General features: G+C 35.9%; 1 protein-coding gene across 2 annotated transcripts; it reads left to right on the top strand.

Annotated features, from left to right (window-relative positions):
• The first annotated feature begins 10,861 nt into the window (after nucleotides 1-10,861).
• Nucleotides 10,862-15,352, top strand: LOC110451198. Of its 2 annotated transcripts, XM_021499077.1 has the most exons (3): nucleotides 10,862-11,259; nucleotides 13,104-13,532; nucleotides 14,843-15,352. In XM_021499077.1, the coding sequence occupies exons 1-3, from the start codon at nucleotides 10,950-10,952 to the stop codon at nucleotides 14,881-14,883; spliced, it is 780 nt and encodes a 259-aa protein (XP_021354752.1). In that variant the 5' UTR covers nucleotides 10,862-10,949; the 3' UTR covers nucleotides 14,884-15,352. The 2 variants fall into 2 exon arrangements, with proteins under 2 accessions (XP_021354752.1, XP_021354751.1); XM_021499076.1 differs by lacking the exon at nucleotides 14,843-15,352 and having other exon boundaries at nucleotides 13,104-14,007.
• The last annotated feature ends 244 nt before the right edge of the window (nucleotides 15,353-15,596 follow it).

The following is a 15,596-nucleotide window of genomic DNA, read 5'->3' as shown; positions in this document are numbered from 1 at the left end:
TCAATCTTTTAACATTTATTTTTGAATGACTTACAGTCATAGATTTTAGTCAAATTTTAGGGAACAAGTGAGAGATTAATACCGGGTGAGCGATGCAGGCCTATTTGGCCTGTCGTTAATGACTAAAATTACCTGAATTTGAAGTGTGTATGTATTACTTTAAATATCAATATAGCAAGTGTCGCTAAGCAGATCATAATACCACCTTCCGCGAACAGACAGAAAAAGAAAAAAAATATCATAAGGCTTGCACACCTGGGTTTGAAATAAATATACACACAGCACAGTCGTATAGTTTATCTGTTGACGTATCTGGTGACAATGGACTGGGCTGAATTAATGTATCGGTGTCTTTTGGAACGTTTCCAACACATTTAAATAAAGTTACGTGTTCAACAGGATGTTTTTTTAGACTAGCCTATCTCAATAAAGTGTGATATACCATTGCATAATCAAGGGGACAACATGTCAAATGAGGATCAAGTCATAATTTCGAAACGTTCTAATCCTAAAAAATATTAACGACTACGTTAAAAAAAAATCAACATAAATTAAGAAGTTCCATTGATCTTGGTACCGTGTACGTTTGAACCTGAATGACGTCATTGAACCTGAAGCAAAACTGACATTGGTATAGTCCTTGGATAACAAATATGTATATAAGTGATGCATTGATCTTGATTTACATTGTCAGGCAGCGAGAAAATGTTAAAACTTCGACCGAGTGAAATACGATTTAGTCAGGATTCTATCAACAATGTATTCGACAAAAAATCCAATCATACCGATACACATATCGGTGAAACATTGGACGCCCTGTTGGCAGGAAAGTGTAAAATCTCGGACATACCGCCTATAACTGTGGTCAAAAGGAATGAAATCTGGTACTCGGCCGATAACAGGAGATTGTGGGTATTTCAGAAGCTCGAAGAGCTGGGACAATGTACCGAAATAGCGGTTCGAAAGGGGAGTCTTGAGATTCTTCGGAGAAAATTCACAACAAAAATAGATGGGACAGATATTCGTGTACGACGCGATCCAGGAGGTTTTTATTGGAGACGTCCGAATGAAAACCATATCACGGCTTATAGGTATCATCGTACCGATAGTGCTGCAACATCGAGGTCAAAAGCCACGTCAAGTCTTGAACGCAAGGATGATGAGGGATCAAATACATATCGGCGAATGGAGAGTACTGCAACAACGGAGTCAGGTAACACGTCAAGTCTACAACACCTCATTGTAGATAGATCTAATAAATATCAGCGAACGGAGACTGCTGCAACACCGAGGTCAAATAACACACCAAGTTTTGAACGTCACGATGTAGACGGATTTGATGGGTATTGGCATACCAAAACTGCTGTCATACCGGGTCAAAATGACACGTCAAGTCTAGCTCGCAATGGTGATGAGGGATCTGATCGATATTGCAACAGGACGAGTGCTGAAACAGCTAGGTCAATTGACACCTCACGACTAGAACTCAACAAAAATGAGGTTGCTGATCAGTATAGGAGTAGGTCGAGTGCTGTAACACCGAGGTCAAATAGCACAGCTATTCCGGAAAGCCACGATGATGAGGGATCTAATAGGTGTCGCCCTAGGAAGAGTGCTGAAACACCGAAGTCAATTGACATCGCACGACTAGTACGCAACGCTTATGAGGAATCATATCAATATAGAAGTAGGACGAGTGCTGCAATACCCAAGTCGAATAACACAGCTAGTCGGGAACGCCACGATGTAGAGGGATCTGAGAGTCGTCGGCATATAATATGGCGTACACAGATGGATGCAATACCGAGGTCAAATAACACACCAAGTTTAGAACTTCACGATGAAGACGGATCTGATAGGTATCGGCGTACAAAGAGTGATACAATACCGAGGTCAAATGATACATCTAGACAGAAGTACCACGATGATGAGGGATCTGATAGATGTCGGTACACCAAAACAGCTGACATACCGGGTCAAAATGACACGTCAAGTCTAGCTCGCAATGGTGTTGAGGGATCTGATCGATTTCAATCTAGGAAGAGTGCAGAAACAGCGAGGTCCATTGACACCTCACGACTAGAACTTAACAAAAATGAGGGATCTGATCAGTATAGGAGTAGGACGAGTGCTGCAACACCGAGGTCAAATAGCACAGCTAGTCGGGAACGCCACGATGTACAGAGATCTGATAGGTATCAGCATTTAATAAGCATTGTAACACCGATTTCAAATGACACTTCACGACTGGAACGTCACGATAATGAGGGATCGGCTAGATATCGGCGTACAAAGGGTGATGCAATATCGAGATCAAATAATACATCAAGTCGGGAACGCCACAATGATGAGGGATCTGATAGGTATTGGCCTAGGAAGAGTGCTGAAACAACGAGTTCAATTGACACCTCACAACTAGTACGCAACAAAAATAAGGGATCTGATCAATATAGAAGTAGAACGAGTGCTGCAAAACCGAGAACAAATAGCACAGCTAGTCCGAAACGCCACGATGATGAGGGATCTGATAGGTATCGCCCTAGGAAGAGTGCTGAAACAACGAGTTCAATTGACACCTCACAACTAGTACGCAACGAAAATGAGGGATTTTATCAATATAGGATTAGAAAGAGTGCTGCAACATCTAGGTCAACTAACACAGCTAGTCGGGAACGCCACGATGTAGAGGGATCTGATAGGTCTCCCCATAAAAAGAGTGCTAAAACAACGAGGTCAATTGACACCTCACGACTAGTGCGCATCAATAATGAGGGATCTGATCAATGTTTGAGTAGGACTAGTGCTGCAACACCGAGGTCAAATAACACAGCTAGTCGGGAACGCCACAATATAGAGGGATCTGATAGTCGTCGGCATGCCAAGAGTGATTCAACACCGAGGTCAAAAGGCACGTCCAGTCAACAACACCACGACAAAGTTGAATCGGATATCAATCGGTACACCGACAGTGTTGAAATACCGAGACCAAAAGACAAGTCTCGTCTAGAACACCACGATAAAGTGGGATCGGGTATGTCTCGTCGTACCGAAAGTGTTGAAATACCGAGACCAAAAGACACGCTTCGTCTAGAACAACCCAGTGTTGTGGGATCTGATAGGTGTCGACGTGCCAGCAGTGCTGCAACACTGAGGCCAAATGACTCACCAGGTCTAGAACACCACGATTCAGCGGAATCTAATAGCGATCAATGTTCCTGTAGCTTTGAAGACAGCGATGAATACTGTTACGGTGAATGTTACTATGGATTTAGGTTTGGATATAACGAAGGATATGGCCATGGGGAGGGCTATGGAGAAGGCCATGGACATGGCTATGAAGGTTGGTACGGGTACGGATATGGACCCATATTTAGGGTTAGCTATGGATGATTTGTCCTCGTAGTAACAATAGGGTATTTGCTAACTTTCGGGTTCATTGACATGCCAAACTTTCATCTTTCTGTAGGGGACATCTTCATCGGGGAACAATATTCCAAATGTTTCCTAGTACAGTTTGGATGATTTGTGTTCAAACAATACATACCTTCATGGACATTACATCTCGTGTCATAAACAGGAACGATGTCGATTTGTAAATTTCTCTAGTAGTATTTTGTTTCTTCTTGGAGTTTTAGACTAAGACATATTCCTGTGAAAAGACTTTGTCAGATGTCTTCCATCGATCAAATATTATTCACGGGGATAAACATCTACGTTGCTGTTAACAATCATACAAAACATTGGATTCAAGTTATGGCGAAAGACTTTCGGCAAAAGACCAATTGTCTTAAGTGAGTTTAACGTACATTTTGTCGTTCATCATTGTAGTTGAAGCTTGCAATGACACTGTGCATCGTGACAAGAAAGAGTCAATAACTTCCGGTAGAGGTTATTATTCAATTGCTTTCTTTTAAATATCATTAATATTCCGCACTGCTTTACACTCCTCTAGTTATTTTTGCCACAGCAGTTTGATTTTTTTAGCATTTAACGGGTTCAGTAGCTATAGCATTTGTTTTTTAAAATATATTTGTCATTCTTAAACTGTTAAATCTTGAAAAATTATCTCTCTCAAACATCATACCATATCTGGCGCCGTCATCACGTGATGCATCCGTTACGTCATTAACGCCAGCTACATCGGTCGCTTTTATCTTTTAATATGTCAATTTGCTGCTTTGGTATTTACTCTTGAATTATACAACCATTTCAATCTTGATTCTGGAATCCTATATTTATAAGAATTGTATGGTGCATAAATGTCGCTCAATGCCCATTCTTTATTCCCGCGATATCATATTTCGTTGACTATTATATTTGGCATATATTATCTGGAAAATACCCTTAGTAAGGCAGAATTTCAAATGCACACGTATCACATCTGTGGTTTTCTATTCATGTATTGATCGATAGCTCACTAGGGCATAGCGATAGCTTAATTTATAATCATTATATAGTGCCAAGTTACGTTAGACGCAATGTTCTAATAATAGATATATTTAGAATATATACACAATAGTGACAATACATATCGCATGCTTTTATTATTAGTCTTAACGAATAATAAGCAGTATACTGGAAATGTGAAAGCTGCTTATCGAATACAATATAGTTTTGGAAAGTATGAAAAAATATTACGCCCGATTTAAAATTACTCTACCACAACATTAATGTATACTTGTAAATGTCCACTTAGAATTTGCTTTTGTACCAGATATTTTGATGTATCTTTTTATATAAAACTTGCGGTGGCCCTATAAAAATTGTCATGTTTGATATATGTGGTTTTTAATGAAAATGTCTCAACGTGAGAAACCCGTTTGCAACCCTTATTTCAAAATCACGTGTAATGTATATAACAAATTAACAGTTTTGTGACACTGTTTGTCATATTATTTTATCTTACAAAAAAGGCATAATACATTAACACTTTTAACACTTTTACAGAAAATTAAACGCAGAAGTAATAACTACAATATGTCACAATTTTGTCTAGCTTTTGTTGAAATATCCATAAATTATGTATAAAGTATGTTAACATTTGTATAGAAGATTGTAAACAGAAGTTAAAGCTATATTATACCACACTATTTCTACTTTATGTTTAAATTTTACACAAAATATACATAATACATAAGATTTAACACAGAAGCTATAAACACAATATGACACATTTTGTTTTTAGGTTTTTGCACACAAAATATACACAATACATTTACACTAGATTACACACAAAAGGTATAATTATAGTATATCCCACTTTTTTGTGGTTTATGTTTGATATATCCACTGGTTATCAACATTGGCAATCAAAAGTAAATCTGATATGTGATTTTATACATACGTTTCTTGGCGTAGTTGTATCAAGTTTCTTTTCCATAAAGACACATTAATGTAAGATTATGATAAGTGACAACTTCCTATTTGATAAGATGAAAACAACGTATGCATACCCTTAGACTTAACATGAATAAAACGATCACTTTAAAGAAATAAACCATACCTGTCTGATTTTTTTTTTATTATTTATTCATTTCTATCTTGAAAATGTTATCACTTGTTCCAGCAAGAGGTAATAGTTCACTACATGTAATCCTCCATTCAATTTATCAGTACATTTTCCTTCACTGACATTTTCCTTTCAGGTAAAGAGCACTACTACACTAGTTATATTCACAAAGAAGAGTTCCAATTTAGGGTATTATTAATTGTGTAGTTATCCCCCTTCTTTATTTGATTATATGATTATACATATCTGTTTGATCACATACGATATCAACATATACCATGACAAATGCCCATTTTTGTATAACCTAATTATTCAATTATTTATTAGACAGTTGTCAAGTATTTCTACTATCTAATTTTTCAGATATCATTATTCTTTAGCATTAAGATTGGGTACTGACATAAACTAATGCCTGATTCACCAACTTCGTCAAGTTGGTTCATGCTTTTTTATATGATTTATGTAAATATGCTGTATTAGATACATCATGGAACCCGCTAAGAAGGACGACGGGAATTACATAGGTCTAGCGATGCATTCTAGCAAAAGCTTAAGCAATCCACATATCTAGTTATTGTCATACAAGAGTGATTCAGACCATTAATTCGTAAATAAATTTTGCTATGAGAGATCACAAGATATTATGCATTTTTTATAAATAAAACGCTTATAAATCGTACCGTGTTTTTGTATGAATATAGGACAATGAAACTTCCAATCCAATCTAATATGTTGGGACTTTTTTCAAAATAGCAAATGTCAATTAATACTACATATAAAAGTATCAAATCAATTTATCTGATGATACTTGGATAGGAGATATATTTATAAATCAATCAGCCTAGTGCATGCGTTTTATAAAATTCTATCATTGCTAACATGCATCTAATCTCCTATCACTAATGACGTTATCATAAACCAGGTAACTGATATATGCATTTCCCTGAAAGCTTTACATAGATATCTGTAATACGGCCTTGTCATACTTACATTGTCATATAGGAGGAAATGACGATTCTACGACCGAGTGAAATACGTTTTACCCAGGATTCTATCAATAATGTTTTTGCCAGAAACTCAGATCATCCTAATAAGTCAATCGGCGAAACATTGGATGATCTGTTGACAGGACATCTTAAAATATCTGATATACCAGAAATCAGGGTCGTCAAAAGCCGTAGATTCTGGTACACACTTGATAAAAGGAGGATGTGGGTGTTTCAGATGCTGGAGAGATTCGGGAAATGTACAGATATCCCCGTCCGAAAAGTGTATGACGGTTTGACGGAAGAAGAACTAACAGCAAGACATGCCGGAAAAACAGTCCGGTTACGCGGCGATGCAGGTAGCCATCACTGTAAGACACTGCAACCTCCTTCTACAGCTGGTACATCTAGGCCGAATTCACGTTCCGCAAGGTTGGGGTCACAGCGCTCTGAGAACAGAAGATCACAAGGACGAAGGGCGCATCGACATCAAATAGATAAATTTTATTACACGTTTGATTAATTGATAGCGTCTTTAAAAACTTTCCTTTCATAATATTTAGTTTTATCGAACAGCAGCAAATATTAATCGACCTAAAGCATGCATGGTATTTACCATTTTTGTTTTATGCTTTGTCTGTGCAATGGTTTACATACCATACTTTCATAATATTTTGATTTGTTATAGCCGAGGGCATGGACGATCAAGAGTAAATTCGCCTTTTCCAGATCGTTCGATTCCTGGGCAAAGTCTTTTCTCACGATCACTCCACTTTTCAGTCACTTCTTGAATATTGTGGACCAACGAAAGTTCACAATCAAGACTCTTCTCCTGGTCCTCCCTTCAAGTTTAGCAAAATATTCCTCGTGTTTCGGATGTTCGACGAGAACAGATTAATAACCAACGGCTATGGTCGTAAAGAAATTCAACTTATACGACCCGAGCCTTAAGGCAGGTGCCGATGTGAGATGAGGATGACCTACAGTGGTTGGTTTATCTTGTTGGGCATGATCATTTGATCACTGTCGTATAGCTGTGTACGGCCACGGTTGTTTTGTCCCGTTTCCTGTTCATGCTTCGACTAATTTCAGTGATTGGTATTCAAAATTAGCTGTTTCTATACTTATAAAGGTCGTTTACTATGATATATAAACTAAACAAAAGTTCAAATAATCGTTATTTACTCTTCTTTTATCAGATTATTTCAAAGATAAATTAATAATTATACATTACCTTTGTGTTCTGTTGATTTACTGTTATTAGTCGAAGTGTAAACAAGAAACGGCACAAATCAACAGTTGCCGTACACAGGTACACGACAGTGTTGATACAAGGAGTGAAACAGTAATCATGGAATAATGTGTCAAAATCAATTAGTGTTACACTTTAACAACAGTGCTTGTGATAACTATATTAATCAGTAAACAGTTTGTAAAAACTTTATTACCATAAAGTTTGTTGTAGCTTGAGTGATTTTTTAGATGTGATTCGAAAGGTATTTTTCAACGTAAACTTGATAAAAAGAACGTTTAGAGGGAAAGGTGAATCAATTTGTGTTTGACAGAAGGTTTATATAAACATTAATTGGCATACTATTTAGTACGAAAAACGGATGCTCATGCAGCGATTGGTCGTAAAATAATGTATTACCGATGGATTACCTGTATGTTTAATGTGTAACATATATCTTAACTTCACAATGAGATAAAGTATGATTAATTATCATTTTTTACCACAATTTGTGTCATTCAATTGGGATCTTTGTGCAATGATACTGGTAAGCATCTTATACGATATTGCAGCAAATATACCGCCCCGGAGACATTCGTAATCCGTAATCCACACCTGTATGTAAGTACACCTACGTATCGGAAACCGACGTACACATAAGAGAGTCACTTTATTTGATATAAACGTAAAGACAAATAAATACCAAACGCAATAAATGAAAGTTGTGACAAATGAAAAATAATTTTAACAGCCACAATGAATACAAATGACAAGGATGATAAGTCAATGCTCCCAATCGTTATAAGGAACTTACATTGGATGGACCAAAATATGTAAACTATATATGTTCATATCTTTTTATCAAATAAAGAAATATTCAATCTTCCTTCGTTATTTTGTAAGTTTGTGCATTGGGATAGAATTTTATCAAATGATCAATGGTCTATAACAATGTGTAGGACAGACATATAAACTTACTGCTTTTATACTTTTATTCTTTCTCCAGTTTATTTTACGAGACATAAAAGTTTGTGGTAAAATCAGACGTAATTACCAAATTCTGTCCTCTTTCTATAGCAAGCCTCTAACATTTTGAGGGGTCAAAGTCAATTTAGGAGGTCATATACCCCCCTATGAAGGTAAACTGAAACACTCTTTTTCCTTCTGTTTTTTTTTAAAGAACAGGGATGACTCCCAAAGGTACCTCTTTCCCTATTCTTCCTTTTTTGTTTCGCCTGCAAACACAACACTACCTTTGATAGGCCAAATCGTTACTTTTACCAAGGAATGAACGAAAGAAATCATGTTATTAGTTCACGACCCGGTTTTGGGGTTAGGCAATAATTCTGTTAGAGCGATGTTTAGAAATAATGAAAACATGTGTTCTCTAAACAGGGATCTTGTGAGCTGTGTTTGATGATTCCTGTTCATTGACATTTAGTAGGTAAATATGTCACACTTTCGCTATTTTCAATAGATCCTTGGTCCTTACCATTACTAGCTGAGGCATGCTGTGTTTTTTCAGGTATTTGTGATGGCGTTCCTCCCGTTCTCTGCAATGCTTTGATGGCGGCTTTCTAGAATAGAAAAAAAAGTTCTTTCTGTGTGATCATCACCTGCATCTAGCTAGCAGACGAATATTTACTTCGCAACGAACAATCTTTTCTTGTGAGGTAGGAATTTGCTCTGAGCTTCAGTAAATGTGTGGCCGAGTGGACAGTATACTCGCCTTCCATCGATTGGACGTAAACAGGTATGAGATCATTTTGCCGACCACGTGGGATATCTCTGGATCTCCAGTTACCACACACATTAGAACCAACTTTTGACTACCATCCCGACCAATAAGAATGCTTCACATGAAATCGTTAAATTTTTATTCTGAACTGTTCAAATAAAAGCAATATGTAGACGAAGGGGCATAACTCTTACATTCTTCCTGAATAATACCACATCGAACGCAAAACTGTGGGTAAAATAACGTTGTGAAAATTATCTTCACTTTCATTCTGTTTCAACTTCTTTCGTAACAAAATATAAGATTACTAGCATCAATATCTCCACTTAAATAAACATTCCTTTCAATAATTAACTAATACCGTCATATCGTACCTTAATTATGTTCGAAAGTATACACAAATTTATGACATATAAAATTGTATTTTGCATTAAAGACTCGTACACATATTTTGTTAATGATCAATATTTCGTGTTTATTTTTAGATAGCGACGTTGTACAGTCATTCCGCACACTTGCTTGTCACATGTATTGATCGCATTACGTGTTGCGCAGCACATGTGTTATTTACGACTTACTCTGTAGACTTTTCCAGACGGCCTCACCGTTATATTGCCCTCACACACAACTTATGTTTATGTGTCCTATCAATGACACTAGCGACGTGTTTGCAGATGTTGGTTATGAAATCCCTCGAACCATTGTTTTTTTAATTATATTTTTGAAACATTTTCTCGATAGATCAATTAAAACTTTTACATATTTAAAGAAATAAAGGGAGGGATACATGTCTTTACGAAACAATCTGTTATGAACAGATTGCTACTTTCAATTTTGAGAATTATGGGAGAAAATGTGTATTTCATTTTTTTCAAAATTACGCAATTTTTTTACACCCACCGGTCTTATTTATTGCGAGTCACCTATGTGTAGTGGAGTACTGCCAGCTTTGTTCCACCTAGCAGACGTCACATGTTGTTACACACGCTTTGATGTAAGCGTTTGTGGTGATGTTACTAAATATAGACTTTTACAACTTACATTTTAGTTAATTACCAGATGACAAATTAACAATAAGTGCATTTTTGAGAAAATCGAACAACATTTTATCAAACCTACAATCAGGTATCACAATATACTACCACAAATGCGATTACAGGCAAAACTTCGACAACAGTTTTTGTTTATCGCTATATTCTCTGGGATAGCCCAGGAAACTAAAAAAAAATATATATTTCATTTTATAATACATATGACTCGACCATTTTCGTATCGAAATGTAAATAGAGGAGAAGCATCTATATTTAAACAAGATTGACATTAATTTCTGTTAACTTAATTTCAGTTTCAGTTTCGATTCTGTAAATTCTATATTGGGTTTCGAAAAAGATACTTTCTGAAATCGTTTGCCGACTCGTGATAATACATTATAAATACAGTTATTTTGTTAGGTAACTGCCCACATATCTAGAGCCATCTATCATAATGGAGGTATCATTGTCTTTGTCAGAAAATACAAAACCGTCTAAATTAAGACCGTCTGACATCTGTTTTAGTCAGAAGGTAGTCTACCATCGTTTTCGGCGGCGGTCTGGACACGGACACATGACCATTGGCGATACCCTAGACGATATAATGGAGGGTCGACTGTCAATGACATTACTTCCGGAGATAAGTTTAAAACAGGAGGAAGACGAGGAGACAGATGGGGATATATTGGTAGGCGGGAAGAAGACTCGTTGGATTACCGCTGACAACCGTCGTCTTTGGATTTTCAGACACTTGGAAAGACTAGGTATGTTCTTACCTTTGCGATTTGTGATGGTATATCGTTGATATGTTTGCGACATCAAGCACACACGGGGAAAGGGAGATTATATTTGTACAAATGACTAGTTTCAGCTATTGTTGTTTAGAGAGTGTTTAAAGTAATGAATATGCATAAACTATAAACACAAATATTGCAATATTACTGGTAGGAGAGACTGGACAGAGTGCGGCCCCGGGCTAAGTTCGACTTCCTCTGATATTTTGTTTCTTGAGCATATATTCACAATTTTTGGGATCTTAGCAGACCATTGACTAGACGGAACATTCACATGAAAAATACAATAGTGTGGAAAACTCAATAAAAGGGGAAAAGTTAGCTTTAGGATGGTAGAAAAATCATTATGACCTGACCCCTCTCTAGCTTTGCAAAATTTTGATAACCCGAATTACTCCGAAATATTTAAAATACCCCCTCAAAAAATAGTTATGTAATGTTATAAATGTACCACACAGACAACTTCTCAAGATGGTACATTAATTATAATAAAATAATTTGTCTAAATATGAATATGGGTCATGTTCGGCTAATGATATTGGGGTAGATTTGGCAATGGCAACACGTGGAAAGTCCTGACAGTGTCAGGAAAATCTGACGTTGCGTACTTAATGACGTCATTTATATGCCGAATCTATCCCAGACTATCTGTCCGAACTTCCCCCAAGGGAGCAGTACGTTCGGCTGCACAATATCCTGACAGAAAAGGTTCTATTAATTCTTTAAATACCGATGTGTTTTTGCTATTATTTTATGAAATTCTCTTTCAAATGTTATATTTACACATAAATTTGAACAGATACCACAGGCTAAATAAAAATGGGCCGCAGTAACCACCGTCTCCCCCAAGCTTATTATACAGTTGTTTTGGATGGATGACTATGTCACTTTTGAAATTGACCAATCAGAACGGCACTTTCTATTCACCTCATTCAAAGTCGCAGATTTTCTGTTGACATCTTTTCTACGTATGTTAATGTATACTTTTGCCTTCGTAATCTATATTATTCATGTAAGAAATTCTGATCAAAAATAGTAGATACCTGTAAAATTTCACTGGTTAACCCATCAGAAATGACGCTCAGACTTGTTATCAAGCATGACATCATTACTTTATGGCACTTAGGATTTTTTTTATAATCCGAAATGTTTTGATGCAGTGACATTTTTGTCGTTGTAAGTAATATTAAATAAATAAAACACAGAAAATGTAATGGTTTCACTCCTATGGCAGAAAAAACATTTCCGATATTTTCACTTGTACTTTGCCCTAAAGAAAAATATCGATATTCTGCCAAACTATTGAGATATATATGGTTTTCAACGGGAAACCATTAAGTATCCTCTGTATAGCTCATGCAGTTTAATTACCATATAGATAACTCACATTGTGTATGTTCATATTGACTCTACAATCAGAGTCAAGGTTAATATTTAGACCCTTTCATTTGAAAATACATCCATCCTCTATCACAAGAAAAAAACTTACAAAGGGTCAGGGTGGGATATTGAAGCGGACGAATACCCAGTAGAATCGTTTTATATACTTTGCTGTCCGAATGATGTTTGTCGTTTTCATTACATGAAAGTAAAACAACATTACAATATTGCTAAGATCGAAACACAACCATATGGAAACCAAACAAAGGTTTGATATATGTTCATGTTAGTTGTTAACATTTCTACCCTAGTTTTTTCAATCTGTCCAGGTCTATTACCCTTCTTGGATGTTCCCCCGTATATAGTATATATGTTACCGCTATGACTATCACGAATATTTCATCATATAACATAAATTCGTTCCTTTCTTCCAGGCAGATGTAAAGAGATTTCTTTCCAAGAGGTCTCTTATATCGACTCAATGAAAAGATCGTCAGAAAATCGTGGTGTTTCTGTCGGGATAAAAGACGACGCGGAACCAGGAGGCTACTGGCACAAGGCCCCGGATGTTACGCACATTGACCCGATGAGTGTTAAATTCACCAAAGATGTTATTCCAATGACCTTTTCTTCAGGAGATCATTCAGGAGTTAACGTAAGGACTCTCGTCAATGAACTGGTTTCTGAAAATCTGGAATGCCGAAATATACCGCCCATCGTTGTTTGGCAAGACGAAACAGCAATGAGTGTCATCGACGGAAATAGACGTCTTTGGGCTTTCCAGAAATCAACAAAATCCGAAATCGCTGCGATTGTTATAGAGGATCGAAAATTCCTGGACAATACGATGCCAAGAATGATTGGTAAATCCCTCAATGATTTAAGCTCTGTTTATGATCATACTGAAGTAATTACGGAGTAATAAAACTCAGTATGTGGTCAGTTCTGTAATATACAGGCGAAAGTACAAAAATAAACTATGCGATAACGGTGATAACTATCATATCCATTTATAGAAATGATTTCACGAGTCTGTTCTTATTATAAATGAAGGAGTTTGTGGTATTTGTAAGCACATACATGATAATGATAAAACTTAAGCATATTATTAAACAAAGATCAAATATAACACATTATTGATGTTAGAAGCAAACTAGAATATATGTCTTATATATATTTCATAACATGCGCTTGACATATGTAATTAAAGATAACGTAGGTATAATGCGTATGTAATATTTCCCTTATTACATACTTACGAATAAATACGGGTTTTTTGTATATGCGATACTGCACAATTGCTCTTACCCATATCAGCCCTCGCCGTATCACACCCAAAAACCCATATCACACCCCTTTTGGAAAAAAAATCATTTTTCAATATTTCAAAAATAAAAATAAATCATAAGATAGTAGTTTTTATTAGTAAGTATGTAATAAACAGAATAAAACACGCCTTTTTCCATATCACGTAGGTATAATGCGTATGTGATATTTACCTATACTTTGATACCACATGTAACATGTGTGCATTTTAGATTACGCTTACTTTTTACCGTTCGTTTTGCTAGCATACAATATGCTAATCATGCCACATACCATTTTATTTAATAACATTTCATTTATTGTGTATTCTTTGATATTTTTGATTCATATAAATCTGTGATATATTTCTTCTTATTTTATACTTATATTTGTTATTACGTTTTAATTTGTTTTAATGAATTATGTGATAGATTAACCTTTGGTTTAAGATTTACATGATGATTAGTTATGAAGTATTTCATTTATAATATTCTTTTTATTACAATTTATGTCTAAAAATAAAATACTGTATAACAAAATGTTAAGACGAAATGTCAATGCCCTAAATGCATAAAATGCCTTAAGTTAAACTTTATCGTTGGCGTAACTACCTCATACATTCAACCTACTTCTTTTATTGGCGATAGAACTCATTCGGAACAAAAGAAAATTGGGATTTTCATGCACACTCAGCGATATATTCATGATTCTAATCGATGTTAATTACAACCCCTCTCTCTCCCTCCTTTCCCTCTCTCATATGTCAATCGATTTCCGATTATCATAGTATTTCATACAGTCGCGTCATAGATATGATTGTATGCGAATATGTATTTGGATCTTGTCCTTGGTCTTTATTTCTATGCAGGCGGACTAGTATTAACGGAAATACCAGCAAGCAAGGAGTGAACCAGAGGACGTTATTAGCACGGAAAGTGATAAACAGTTGAACAGCAGAACGTTATGAACAGCGAACAGATTATCACTAGTTCCGTTTGCATGGAGAAAGATCAACTACATGGTCCGAGATCATTTATACCACATTTAGATTATACTTGGACTCGTATTACGTACTCTCTCCCCGCCCCATCCACACTCTCTCTCTCTCTCTCTCTCTCTCTCTCTCACACACACACACATCATATGTTTACATACGTATAAACGCGTGTGAGTTTGTGTGTATTGGTGTGTGAATGAGTGAACGCATGTACGTCAATTTGTCATTTCGATAACTTATTTTTAAAGTAATTTTGAGGGTGCCATCTTGTAAGTTTGTTGTATATATGATTGTTATATTTATGGAAAGAGCTTTATATAAATTGTATGACTTGTGCCAAATTCAGTTGCATTATGGCAATAAAAAAGTATTAAATCTAAACAATGCCTTTTTTGCTTTGAGAGAACATACATTTCTCAAGTAAAACAAGTATTTATTGGTGAGATCATTGGAGTTCATATATGTATTATCAAATAGTAAAATTAATCCTCGACGTCCTTGACCTTCCTCGTTAATAATGTTTGAAATGTTCCCGGTTCTAAGCGGTGGTTATTTTACCAGTTCAGGAAAAAGATTTGAATACAAGAAGTTATTGATAGTTGAGGAATAGTGTATAAATACCCTC

The sequence above is a fragment of the Mizuhopecten yessoensis genome, unplaced genomic scaffold (assembly GCF_002113885.1).
Source record: "Mizuhopecten yessoensis strain PY_sf001 unplaced genomic scaffold, ASM211388v2 scaffold5877, whole genome shotgun sequence".
NCBI lineage: Eukaryota > Metazoa > Mollusca > Bivalvia > Pectinida > Pectinidae > Mizuhopecten > Mizuhopecten yessoensis.
The sequence above is the reverse complement of the archived record's forward strand: the minus strand, read 5'-3'. Positions and strand labels throughout refer to the sequence as shown.